Source organism: Carcharodon carcharias, chromosome 3 (assembly GCF_017639515.1).
Source record: "Carcharodon carcharias isolate sCarCar2 chromosome 3, sCarCar2.pri, whole genome shotgun sequence".
NCBI classification, from domain to species: Eukaryota; Metazoa; Chordata; class Chondrichthyes; order Lamniformes; family Lamnidae; genus Carcharodon; species Carcharodon carcharias.
This window is the reverse complement of record NC_054469.1, coordinates 5,533,353-5,547,002: the sequence shown is the minus strand read 5'-3', so window position 1 is coordinate 5,547,002 and position 13,650 is coordinate 5,533,353. Positions and strand designations below refer to the sequence as shown.

Below are 13,650 nucleotides of genomic sequence, written 5' to 3'. Positions count from 1 at the left end.
TTCAATAGGATCACCTTTCATTCTTCTAAACTCCAATGAATACAGACCCAACTTGCTCAACCCTGGTCATCAGGCAGGATCATGCCTGACAAACTTATCAGAATTCTTTGAGGAGGTAAAAGGCAGGATAGATAAAGGGGGAGTAGTAGATGTAATATATTTGGATTTCCAAAAGGTGTTCAGTAAGGTACCACATATAAGGTTACTTAATAAGACAAGAGCCCATGGTGTTGGGGGTAGTATATTAGCATGGATAGAGGATTGGCTCACTAATAGAAGGCAATGGGCAGAATTTTCTGCCTGTCGGGTGGGCGGGCCTGACCCAATCTCTAGCGGGCGGGGAGCTGATCCCCGCCAGAGAAGCGGGCCACACCCCCATTTTACATGGGCAGGCCAGTTAAGGCCTGCCCAGTGTGACATCCGGCGGGAAGCGCTTTGCGCTCCCTGTGCGAGTGGGGGGGATTCCCCAAAAGCGAGAGTGCGCTCTTTTACGCATGGACACGAAAGAGCGCACGTCTCCCTGAGGCTAAGTGCGGCCTCAGGGAGATCACTTCCACTTTTAAAAAGATTAAAAATAGAAGAAAAAATTCCCTAACATGTACCCCTCATGGGACATGTTCATAATTTACACTATAACTTTATTACACTTTTTAAACTGCATGAATCCTCATCCCGCCGCTGGATGAGGTTTCATGTTTTCTCTAGTTGCCGCCAGGGCTCCTGGCCGACCCACCAACCTTAAGGTTGGACGGGCAGGTCCTTTAATTGTTTCAATGATCCTGTCAATGGCCTCATTTGGCTATTGACAGGTCAGTGGGTCCACAGCTAATTTGGCTGCACCCCCGCCTTCCTGAATATTTAAATGAGGCGCGGTGACATCGGGGGTTCCAGCTGACATCATCCCGCATTATTTTACCCTTAAACATACTCAGTGACTGAGCATCTGCCCTCTGGGTAGGGAATTCCAAAGATTAACAGCCCTCTGAGTGAAGAAATTCCTCCTCACCTCAGTTCTAAACGAATGTCCCCTTATCTCGAGACTGTGCCCCCATGTTTTAGAATCCCCAACTAGGTGAAACAATCTCTCAGAAACATAGGAAATAGGAGCAGGAGTAGCCATTCTGCCCCTTGAACCTGCTCTGCCATTCAACTAGATCATGGCTGATCTTCTCCCTCAATGCCATCTTCCCACACTATCCCCATATCCCTTGATGTCATGGGTATCTATGGATCTATCGATCTCTATCTTGAACATACTCAATGGTTGAACTTCCAGAGTCCTCTGGAGGAGAGAATTCCAAAGCTTCACCACCCCCTGAGTGAAGAAATTCCTCCTCCTCTCAGTCTTAAGTGACCTGCTCCTTATTCTGAGACTGTGATCCCTGGTTCTAAACTCACCAGCCAGGGGAAACAACCATTCTACCCTGTCAGTCCCTCTCAGAATTTTATATGTTTCGATAAGATCATCTCTCAATCTTCTAAACTCCTGGGAAATAATTAAGTGATTGAAGGGCACAGAAGGAGGCCAGTTGTCTGAAAGAGCTATCTAGTCTAATCCCACCTTGCAGCTCTTGATCTGTAGTCCTGTAAATTACTGCATCTCAAGTGGACACCCAAGCATTTTTTTTTAAATGCAGTGAGGGTTTCTGCCTTTCAGGAGTAAGTACCAAACCCCCACCACCCTCTGGGTAATGCTTCTGCCAATCACTTTAAATCTATGTCTCTTGGTTTATTATCTCTCTGCTGGGGGCAATAGTTCCTCCCTATCCACTCTATCTAGGTCCCTCATAATTATATACACCTCGATTAAATCTCCTCCCAGCCTCCTCTGTTCCAGAGAACACAACCCCAGCCTATCCAACCTTTCCTCATCGCTAAAATTCTCCATTCCTGGCAATGTGCTCATAAATCTACAAAGGGACGGTTAAGTGAGTGGGCAAAGATCTGGCAAATGGAGTAAAATGTGAGCAAATGAGAAATTGTCCATTTTGGCAGGAAGAATAAAGAAGCTTGTTATCTAAATGGTGAGAGATTGCAGAGCTCTGAGATTCAGAGGGATCTGGGTGTCCTAGTGCATGACTTGCAAAAGGTTAGTATGCAGGTACAGTAAATAATTAGGAAAGCTAATAGGATGTTATTGTTTATTGTGAGGGGAATTGAATACAAAAGTAGGGAGGTTATGCTTCAGTTGTACAGGGCACTGGTGAGACCACATCTGAAGTACTCTGTACAGCGCTAGTCTCCTTTCTTAAGAAAGGATGTAAATGCATTGGAAGCAGTTCAGAGAAGGTTTACCAGACTAATACCAGGAAATGGGTGGGTTGTCTTATGAGGAAAGGTTGGACAGGTTAGGCTTGTACCCACTGGAGTTTAGAAGAGTAAGAGGTGACTTGTTTGAAACATATAAGATCCTGAGGGGTCTGGACAGGGTGGGTGTGGAGAGAATGTTTCCTCTTGTGGGAGAATCTAGAACTAGGGGTCATGGTTTAAAAGTAGCAGGCTTGAGTGGCCTACTCCTGGTTCGTATGTTTGTATCTCCTCTGTACATTTAGTGTGATCACTTCTTTCCTGTAAAGCAGTGACCAGCATGTACACCGTTCTCTAGCTGTGGTCTAACTGGTGTTTTATATAGTTCTAGCACAACCTGCCTCTCTTCTAGGCCTTGGCTAATAATAGAAACTATCCCATATAGCTTCTTAATCACCTTATCTACCTTTAGGGATATATGGATAGGAACTCCGTGGTCCCTCTGCACTCTATTTTTCTCAGTATGGCAATTGGTTATTCCCTTGCCTTATTTTAGTCTTTGTGAGGGAATCATTCTATTTTGGATTTTTTTTGTCATGTGTTTTTGTAAGTTAACACCTGAGGGGGTGTTCTCTGGTTGACTGGAGATTGTAACACTTAAGGTACAGAATGTTTGCTTACATTAGACCCTGCCTAGGAACAGGGGTGGAATCCTGTTGGGATATTTAATTAAAAAGGTCACGGATCAGTTCAAAGGGCAGAGTGACCAGCAGTCCCCAGGGGGAGCAGACAAAGAGGAGAGTTAGCTTCAGCAGTGCGGCCATTAACCCTGCACTACTGAGGGGGGGTGAGGCTCAGAGATACCCTGGGAGCTGTTAGCTCTGTGCTAAGAACTCAGGGAAGTGCAGGATCTGGATTTCGCTCTGTGTAGCTGGGGCTCGGGGAAGCCTTGGAGCAATTTTGGCAGCAGCTTGGCTGAGGAGCTGGGACTGTGCTTGTGTTTAGACGCTGGAGTGTAGCTTGGCTGACACATGGGGAGACAGTCTCGGTAGTCCGTCAGCTCAGCTGCAAAAGAGACCAAGGCGGCTGGACCTGGGAGTGGGTTTGAGAGAGATTTGGAATAGTGTGCCATGTGGGTGAGGATTGTACCTGTGGAACTCAGATGGAATTGAGCTGGGGATCAGACTAGTTCTTTGAAGGAGAGGAGCTGAAATTCCTCTTGAAGAAAACAGAGTTTTTAAAGAAGTTTTGTGACTCACAGTGATAACTGATGTCCGGCTGAGTGACTAAGAAATTCAGGGGACCTGTCCTGGATGTGTCTACCTTTTAATGTGCAGTTTGTGGGATGTTCAACCAGAGTTTGCCTGTTAATTCATGTTTACCTCATGTTAATTCTGTATGTTTAGAGTTTAAGATGGAGAGTATTGACTGTTTGCTTTGTTAACTCGTGAGCAGTAAAATTTCTTCTGTTTGTTTAAAATTTCTTATTTCTTTGTTTACCATGTGGACTGCAGCAGTTGAAGAAGGCAGCTCGCCACCACCTTCTTAAGGGCAGTTAGGGTTGGGCAATAAATGCTGACCCAGCCAGTGACACCCACATCCTGTGAAAGAATAAAAAAAACTATGGAATCTTTCAAATTTCATCTCCTTTAACAAAAACAAAGGTTACTGGTCCCTAACTGATTTGTAACAAAATTTTGCAGATCTGGTCTGGAATCGTAACATCTTCCCCAAATGTATTAGCTCAGTTCTCCACTGAATTCCATTTTCTACTTTTTCTGTCCACTGACCAGTCCATTGATATCTTCCTGGAGTCTACAGATTCCTTCATTATCATCCATGTGGTCAATTTTCATATTGTCTACAAACTTCGTAATCATACCCCCTGTATTCAAATCTAAATAATTGATGTAAACCCACAGCGACTCCCACGCCTAGAGATGCATAAGGCTTACATCTGTTCCTGTGGTTAGCTTTCCTGGAATGGGTCACTAGACTGAAGCCAGAGGCTATAGATCGAGAGGTGTCACTCTGCAGCAAGCATGGCCGACTAGGAGGCTCTCCTGCTCTCGGTGACTGCTATGGGCGTGTGATACAAGTGCTCTCAGATTGACAATCAACCTGTTTGGTGATATCCATGAACCCAGAGGTACTCTACCCACTACACCACAAGACTCCTCCTCCCCCCCTGGCCCTCCCCTACCCCTGTTTTACCACCTTAAAAGAAAATACAGTCAAGCTACAACCTTCCTTTAACAAATCCACACTGATGTTCCTTGACAAATCCCCGGTCTCTCCAAGTGAAGGTTTATACTGTGTCTCAGAATTGTTCCCAACGACTTTCCCACCGCCCAGGTTAGGCTGACTGGTCTGTAATTACTCCGTCCTTCCCTTCACCCCTTTTTTAAACAATGCTGAATTAAGTGCGGTAGAGTAAATGTGAGGGGTTAACCCTGTCCTCCCTCCCTCCCTCCCTCAGGAGCACGTCCAAACAGCCATGAAGTCACTGAAAAAGGGGAAAACGCTGAGGGGGTCGGTATCCATCTCACGAAGTGCCACAGCCGGTGACAGGACCCCGGCCATGCTGGTTAGTATCGGGGTGTAGGCAGGACAGGGCGGTGCTCGCTGTGACCCTCCCAATCCCAAACCCCCGCCAATTCTCATTCCAGCCAGGGCTTGCTGAGTTTAACCCCCCCATTCATCCTAGTGAGATTCAGGAGGTGGCGTTGGGGGGGGAGAGTGTTGGGAGACAGTTATGGGGTTTGGTGACTGGTTATTGGTGTTCAGTGGGGTGGGGGATTGGGGTTCAGTTGGAGGAAGGGGATTGAGGGATGGTTTGGTGGGTGGTGGGGATTGGATCTTCAGCTGAGGTCTGGTGGTTGGGACCCGGTTTTGAGATAGGGACTGGGTGGGGGTTGGGAAATTGAGGTCCATGTGGGAGATGGTGGGGATGGGGGGGCGGTGGGGGGATGAGATTTTGGGGTTCTTGAAGGTTGGGGGCTGGATATTGGGGTGCAGTTGGGGGAGGGGGATTTGGGGGAGCTGGTTATTTGGCTTCAGGTAGGGTTGGTGGGGGGAGAGTGGATTTTGGGGGTTCAGAAAGGACAGGGTCGGTTTGGGGCTGGATTTTGGGGTTCGGTTTTCTACTGACACCCGCATCTCATCAAAGAATAAAAATGTTGGGGGTTCGAAGTGGGCAACCGGACTGTGTGCAGTTTGGGAAGGATATTGAGGGGGTGGGTGGGTGCAGTTTGGAGGGGGTGTACCTCAGGTCTGCTGTATTTCCTGAAAGGAAAGGAGTGGCTGGACTAATTTAGAAAATTGAAAAAAGGAAATTTTTCTGAAACAATCTTTCGAATGACAGTCGAACAGCACGGAAAACACCACCATCGTGATGATTCCAGAGAAACCCCGGGCAGGATCGCTAGCACAGCTCCACCCCATCGAAGTCGTGAACTATTTCTGCGAACTCCAGCTCCAGCAGCAGCTGAACGAGATGAGGGCAGAGGAAGAGAAGGAGGCCGAGAGAAGCCAGAGGGACAGGGGGGATTTGAAGAACACCGTGCTCTTCCTGCCCAAGGAGCAGAGGTGAGCTTTCCGCGGTGGGCTGGGAGCAAGAGGGGGAGGCTAACCAGCCAAAGCTCAGCGAGGGGTGGGGGGGGCGGTGGTGGGGGGGCAGCCCCAGTACAGGCCCCAGTACAGGCCCCAGGCAACCGGGATGGATCCTGGTGAATCGCGAGATCCTGTGGAAAGTTCCACCTCCTGCTGGAATGTTGTGTCACAGATGTTACTTGCTGGGATATCGGGTCTCTGGAAAAATCGAGGCCGTTTTCCCTGTCAACAGGAACATATCCCTGCTGTCCATTTGCCATTGATTCATACCCCCGATGTGAGCGTCGCTGGATAGGCCGATCCCTAATTGCCCTCAGAAGGTGTTGTGTTCTTGAAAGCCCCTCAGTTCTTTGCAGTGGTTCTCAGTACCTTAGCTGCCCTCTGAGAATGGCTGAGCAAGAGTCAACCACATTGCTGTGGGTCTGGAGTCACATGTAGGCCAGGCCAGGTAAAGCCAGCAGATTTCCTCCCCTAAAGGACATTAGCGAATACATTTAGTGTTCCCGATAGTCCGACCACTTCATGGTCACCATCACCAAGACCGGCTTTATTTTTACTTCCAGGTTATTTTAAATCTGAATTGAAGTTCACAAGCTGTCCCATTGGGTTTTAAACCCATTCTCTGGAATATCACTCCAGAGTTACAGGTGCACGCAGTACCGAATCATTACACCTCCCCCCAACCCCTGTCAAAACTCTTTTGCCCTGCTTTAACGTTTACCCCCAGTGCAATCTGTTTGAGAGCTGATCAGTTGCTCCACCAGGGCTGATTGTCATACAGCCTGCATGTGACGGGGAGGGAGAGGCAACTTAAAACTCATCTGGGGAAACGAAAAGAAATCCCAAAGAACTGGACAATCAACGGAGAGGTATGGTCATCATTGTAATGCAGCAAGTTTCACAGTAAGCTCCCAAAGAAAGTAGTGTGACAATGACCAGATCATCAGTTCTCATGATGTTGACTGAGAGATAAATATTGGCTGGGGTTCCCAGGGAGCGCTCCCTTCTGCCTCTTCAAATAGTGCTGTGTGATCTCTTAAATCCACATGAGATAGCAGTCTAGGCCCTTGGTTTAACATCTCATCTGAAAGACTGCACCTCCATCACACCAGTGCTCCCTTAGCGCTGCCCCTCCGAAATTGGGGTGCTCCCTTAGGACTGACTCTCCAACAGTGCAGCACTCCCACAGCACTGACCTTCCAATATTGGGGTACTCCCTTGGGACCCTCCAAAAATTGGAGTGCTCTCTCTGTGCTTTTTAAAAATTCATTTATAGGATGTGGGCATCGCTGGCCGGGCCAGCATTTATTACCGTCCCTAATTACCCTTGAGAAGGGGGTGGTGAGCTGCCTTCTTGAACCTCTGCAGTCCATGTGGTGTAGGTACACCCACAGTGCTGTTAGGCAGGGAGTTCCAGGATTTTGACCCAGTGACAGTGAAGGAATGGTGATATATTTCCAAGTCAGAATAATGAGTTACTTGGAGGGGAACTTCCAGGTGGGGGAAGTGTGGCACTCCCTCAGTACTGACCCTCTGACAGTGCAGCACTCCCTCTGGACTGACCCTCCGACAGTGCAGTGTTCCCTCTGGACTGACCCTCCGACAGTGCAGCGCTCCCTCAGGACTGACCCTCCGACAGTGCAGTGTTCCCTCAGGACTGACCCTCCGACAGTGCAGTGTTCCCTCTGGACTGACCCTCCGACAGTGCAGCACTCCCTCAGGACTGACCCTCCGACAGTGCAGCACTCCCTCTGGACTGACCCTCTGACAGTGCAGTGTTCCCTCTGGACTGACCCTCCGACAGTGCAGCACTCCCTCAGTACTGACCCTCTGACAGTGCAGCACTCCCTCAGTACTGACCCTCTGACAGTGCGGCACTCCCTCAGTACTGACCCTCTGACAGTGCAGCACTCCCTCAGTACTGACCCTCTGACAGTGCAGCACTCCCTCAGTACTGACCCTCCGACAGTGCAGTGTTCCCTCTGGACTGACCCTCCGACAGTGCAGTGTTCCCTCAGGACTGACCCTCCGACAGTGCAGTGTTCCCTCAGGACTGACCCTCCGACAGTGCAGTGTTCCCTCTGGACTGACCCTCCGACAGTGCAGTGTTCCCTCTGGACTGACCCTCCGACAGTGTGACACTCCCTCAGTACTGACCCTCTGACAGTGCAGTGTTCCCTCTGGACTGACCCTCCGACAGTGCAGCACTCCCTCTGGACTGACCCTCCGACAGTGTGACACTCCCTCTGGACTGACCCTCCGACAGTGTGACACTCCCTTAGTGCCATTAATGTAATTGGTGCTTGAACCCATGGATAATGCTCCCCCTTGATGTTTGACTCATAAGAACATACAAAATAGGAGCAGGAGTAGGCCACTCGGCCCCTCGAGCCTGCTCTGACATTCATTAAGATCACGGTTGATCTGCTCATGCCTCGAACTCCACACTCCCATCTACCCCCAAGAACCTTTGATTTCCTTGCCTAACAAGAATCTACCTCTGCCTTAAAAATATTCAGTGACCCCACCTTCTGAAGTAGAGAGTTCCAGAGTCGCACAGTCCTCAGAAAAAACATTTCTCCTCATCTCTGTCCTAAAAGGGCGACCCCTAATTTTAAACCAGTGCCCCCTAGTTCCGGACTCACCCACAAGAGGAAACATCCTTTCCACGTCCACCTTGTCAAGGCCGTTCAGGATCGTGTAAACTTCAATCAAATCACCCCTCACTCTTCTAAACTCCAGTGGTAACAAGCCCAGTCTGTCTTACCTTTCTTGGTGAAAGGCCCAACGAGATTGATCCAAATCTGGATTTGGACTGCCTTAAACCGTCCATTAAATACATTGTTTCTCCTTGTCCGTAGGGAACAAGCCATCCTGAGACTGGGGGAGACATCAGTGGCAGGAGCACCAATTGAAAGTAAGTCAGCGTTGAAATGATTGGGCAGAAATGGTTGGGCTTTACCATCAGTAAATCATTAATTCGGGATTTAGGAACCACTGGACACTTTGGAGAAGGCCAAGCTGATGCTCTAGAGCGAAACAGAGAACAATCCGAAGCTAGGCATGATAAACCTCTCCTCTCCTTCATCGAGTCTAACTGTTCTATCATGGGTGCTGCAAGACCAGGAGTATATAAAAGCCATTAATTAATGTTGTTGATGGTGGTGAACAGTACTGTTAAGTATCTGAATTTGGGATGATGGTGGTGAACAGTACTGTTAAGTATCTGAATTTGGGATGATGGTGGTGAACAGTACTGTTAAATATCAGAATTTGGGATGATGGTGGTGAACAGTACTGTTAAATATCAGAATTTGGGGTGGTGGTGGTGAACAGTACTGTTAAGTATTTGAATTTGGGGTGATGGTGGTGAACAGTACTGTTAAGTATCTGAATTTGGAGTGATGGTGAACAGTAAAGTATCTGAATTTGGGGTGATGGTGGTGAACAGTACTGTTAAGTATCTGAATTTGGGGTGATGGTGGTGAACAGTACTGTTAAGTATCAGAATTTGGGATGATGGTGGTGAACAGTACTGTTAAATATCAGAATTTGGGGTGGTGGTGGTGAACAGTACTGGAAAGTATTTGAATTTGGGGTGATGGTGGTGAACAGTACTGTTAAGTATCTGAATTTGGAGTGATGGTGAACAGTAAAGTATCTGAATTTGGGGTGATGGTGGTGAACAGTACTGTTAAGTATCTGAATTTGGGGTGATGGTGGTGAACAGTACTGTTAAGTATCTGAATTTGGGGTGATGGTGGTGAACAGTACTGTTAGGTATCTGAATTTGGGGTGATGGTGATGAACAGTACTGTTAAGTATCTGAATTTGGGGTGATGGTGGTGAATAGTACTGTTAAGTATCTGAATTTGGGGTGATGGTGGTGAACAGTACTGTTAAATATCAGAATTTGGGGTGATGGTGGTGAATAGTACTGTTAAGTATCTGAATTTGGGGTGATGGTGATGAACAGTACTGTTAAGTATCTGAATTTGGGGTGATGGTGGTGAACAGTACTGTTAAGTATCTGGATTTGGGGTGATGGTGGTGAACAGTACTGTTAAGTATCTGAATTTGGGGTGATGGTGGTGAACAGTACTGTTAAGTATCTGAATTTGGGGTGATGGTGGTGAACAGTACTGTTAAGTATCTGAATTTGGGGTGATGGTGGTGAACAGTACTGTTAAGTATCTGAATTTGGGATGATGGTGGTGAACAGTACTGTTAAGTATCTGAATTTGGGGTGATGGTGGTGAATAGTACTGTTAAGTATCTGAATTTGGGGTGATGGTGGTGAACAGTACTGTTAAGTATCTGAATTTGGGGTGATGGTGGTGAACAGTACTGTTAAGTATTTGAATTTGGGGTGATGGTGATGAACAGTACTGTTAAGTATCTGAATTTGGGGTGATGGTGGTGAACAGTACTGTTAAGTATCTGAATTTGGGATGATGGTGGTGAACAGTACTGTTAACTATCTGAATTTGGGGTGATGGTGGTGAACAGTACTGTTAAGTATCTGAATTTGGGGTGATGGTGGTGAACAGTACTGTTAAGTATCTGAATTTGGGGTGATGGTGGTGAACAGTACTGTTAAGTATCTGAATTTGGGGTGATGGTGGTGAACAGTACTGTTAAGTATCTGAATTTGGGGTGATGGTGGTGAATAGTACTGTTAAGTATCTGAATTTGGGGTGATGGTGGTGAACAGTACTGTTAAGTATCTGAATTTGGGGTCATGGTGGTGAACAGTACTGTTAAGTATTTGAATTTGGGGTGATGGTGATGAACAGTACTGTTAAGTATCTGAATTTGGGGTGATGGTGGTGAACAGTACTGTTAAGTATCTGAATTTGGGGTGATGGTGATGAACAGTACTGTTAAGTATCTGAATTTGGGGTGATGGTGGTGAACAGTACTGTTAAGTATCTGAATTTGGGGTGATGGTGGTGAACAGTACTGTTAAGTATCTGAATTTGGAGTGATGGTGAACAGTAAAGTATCTGAATTTGGGGTGATGGTGGTGAACAGTACTGTTAAGTATCTGAATTTGGGATGATGGTGGTGAACAGTACTGTTAAATATCAGAATTTGGGGTGATGGTGGTGAACAGTACTGTTAAGTATTTGAATTTGGGGTGATGGTGGTGAACAGTACTGTTAAGTATCTGAATTTGGAGTGATGGTGAACAGTAACGTATCTGAATTTGGGGTGATGGTGGTGAACAGTACTGTTAAGTATCTGAATTTGGGGTGATGGTGGTGAACAGTACTGTTAAGTATCTGAATTTGGGGTGATGGTGGTGAACAGTACTGTTAAGTATCTGAATTTGGGGTGATGGTGGTGAAACAGTACTGTTAAGTATCTGGAAATTTGGGGGTGATGGTGGTGAACAGTACTGTTAAGTATCTGAATTTAGGGGTGATGGTGGATGAACAGTACTGTTAAGTATCTGAATTTGGGGTGATGGTGGTGAACAGTAACTGTTAAGTATCTGAATTTGGGGTGATGGTGGTGAAACGTACTGTTAAGTATCTGAATTTGGGTGATGGTGGTGAACAGTACTGGTTAAGTATCTGAATTTGGGGTGATGGTGGTGAACAGTTACTGTTAAGTATTGAATTTGGGTGATGGTGATGAACAGCACTGTTAAGTATCTGAATTTGGGGTGATTGGTGGTTGAACAGTACTGTTAAATATCAGAATTTGGGTGGTGGTGTGAACAGTACTGTTAAGTATTGAATTTGGGGTGATGGTGTGAACAGTACTGTTAAGTATCTGAATTTGGAGTGATGGGTGAACAGTAAAGTATCTGAATTCTGGGGGTGATGGTGGTGAACAGTACTGTTAAGTATCTGAATTTGGGGTGATTGGGTGAACAGTATTGTTAAGTATCAGAAGTTGGGGATGAGTGGTGGTGAACAGTACTGTTAAAGTATCAGAATTTGGGGGTGGTGGTGGTGAACAGTACTGTTAAGTATTTGAATTTGGGGTGATGGTGGTGAACAGTACTGTTAAGTATCTGAATTTGGAGTGATGGTGAACAGTAAAGTATCTGAATTCGGGGTGATGGTGGTGAACAGTACTGTTAAGTATCTGAATTTGGGGTGATGGTGGTGAACAGTATTGTTAAGTATCAGAATTTGGGATGATGGTGGTGAACAGTACTGTTAAATATCAGAATTTGGGGTGGTGGTGGTGAACAGTACTGTTAAGTATTTGAATTTGGGGTGATGGTGGTGAACAGTACTGTTAAGTATCTGAATTTGGAGTGATGGTGAACAGTAAAGTATCTGAATTTGGGGTGATGGTGGTGAACAGTACTGTTAAGTATCTGAATTTGGGGTGATGGTGGTGAACAGTACTGTTAAGTATCTGAATTTGGGGTGATGGTGGTGAACAGTACTGTTAAGTATCTGAATTTGGGGTGATGGTGATGAACAGTACTGTTAAGTATCTGAATTTGGGGTGATGGTGGTGAACAGTACTGTTAAGTATCTGAATTGGGGTGATGGTGGTGAACAGTACTGTTAAGTATCTGAATTTGGGGTGATGGTGGTGAATAGTACTGTTTAAGTATCTGAATTTGGGGTGATGGTGGTGAACAGTACTGTTAAGTATCTGAATTTGGGTGATGGTGGTGAACAGTACTGATAAGTATCTGAATTTGGGGTGATGGTGGTGAACAGTACTGTTAAGTATCTGAATTTGGGGTGATGGTGGTGAACAGTACTGTTAAGTATCTGAATTTGGGGTGATGGTGGTGAACAGTACTGTTAAGTATCTGAATTTGGGGTGATGGTGGTGAACAGTACTGTTAAGTATCTGAATTTGGGGTGATGGTGGTGAACAGTACTGTTAAGTATCTGAATTTGGGGTGATGGTGGTGAATAGTACTGTTAAGTATCTGAATTTGGGGTGATGGTGGTGAACAGTACTGTTAAGTATCTGAATTTGGGGTGATGGTGGTGAACAGTACTGTTAAGTATTTGAATTTGGGGTGATGGTGGATGAACAGTACTGTTAAGTATCTGAATTTGGGGTGATGGTGGTGAACAGTACTGTTAAGTATCTGAATTTGGGATGATGGTGGTGAACAGTACTGTTAAGTATCTGAATTTGGGGTGATGGTGGTGAACAGTACTGTTAAGTATCTGAATTTGGGGTGATGGTGGTGAACAGTACTGTTAAGTATCTGAATTTGGGGTGATGGTGGTGAACAGTACTGTTAAGTATCTGAATTTGGGGTGATGGTGGTGAACAGTACTGTTAAGTATCTGAATTTGGGGTGATGGTGGTGAACAGTACTGTTAAGTATCTGAATTTGGGGTGATGGTGGTGAACAGTACTGTTAAGTATCTGAATTTGGGGTGATGGTGGTGAACAGTACTGTTAAGTATCTGAATTTGGGGTGATGGTGATGAACAGTACTGTTAAGTATCTGAATTTGGGGTGATGGTGGTGAACAGTACTGTTAAGTATCTGAATTTGGGATGATGGTGATGAACAGTACTGTTAAGTATCTGAATTTGGGGTGATGGTGGTGAACAGTACTGTTAAGTATCTGAATTTGGGGTGATGGTGGTGAACAGTACTGTTAAGTATCTGAATTTGGAGTGATGGTGAACAGTAAAGTATCTGAATTTGGGGTGATGGTGGTGAACAGTACTGTTAAGTATCTGAATTTGGGAGTGATGGTGGTGAACAGTACTGTTAAAGTATCTGAATTTGGGGTGATGGTGGTGAACAGTACTGTTAAGTATTTGAATTTGGGTGATGGTGGTGAAC

General features: G+C 45.9%; 1 protein-coding gene across 1 annotated transcript in view; it reads left to right on the top strand.

The window, feature by feature from the left end:
- wdr97 (WD repeat domain 97) overlaps positions 1-13,650 on the top strand; it is a 308,844-nt gene that overhangs the window by 260,421 nt on the left and 34,773 nt on the right. The window contains exons 20-22 of the mRNA XM_041184562.1: positions 4,727-4,834; positions 5,612-5,835; positions 8,721-8,776. Of these exons, the coding sequence (XP_041040496.1) occupies positions 4,727-4,834; positions 5,612-5,835; positions 8,721-8,776 (388 nt within the window). The remainder of the gene's footprint in view (positions 1-4,726; positions 4,835-5,611; positions 5,836-8,720; positions 8,777-13,650) is intronic.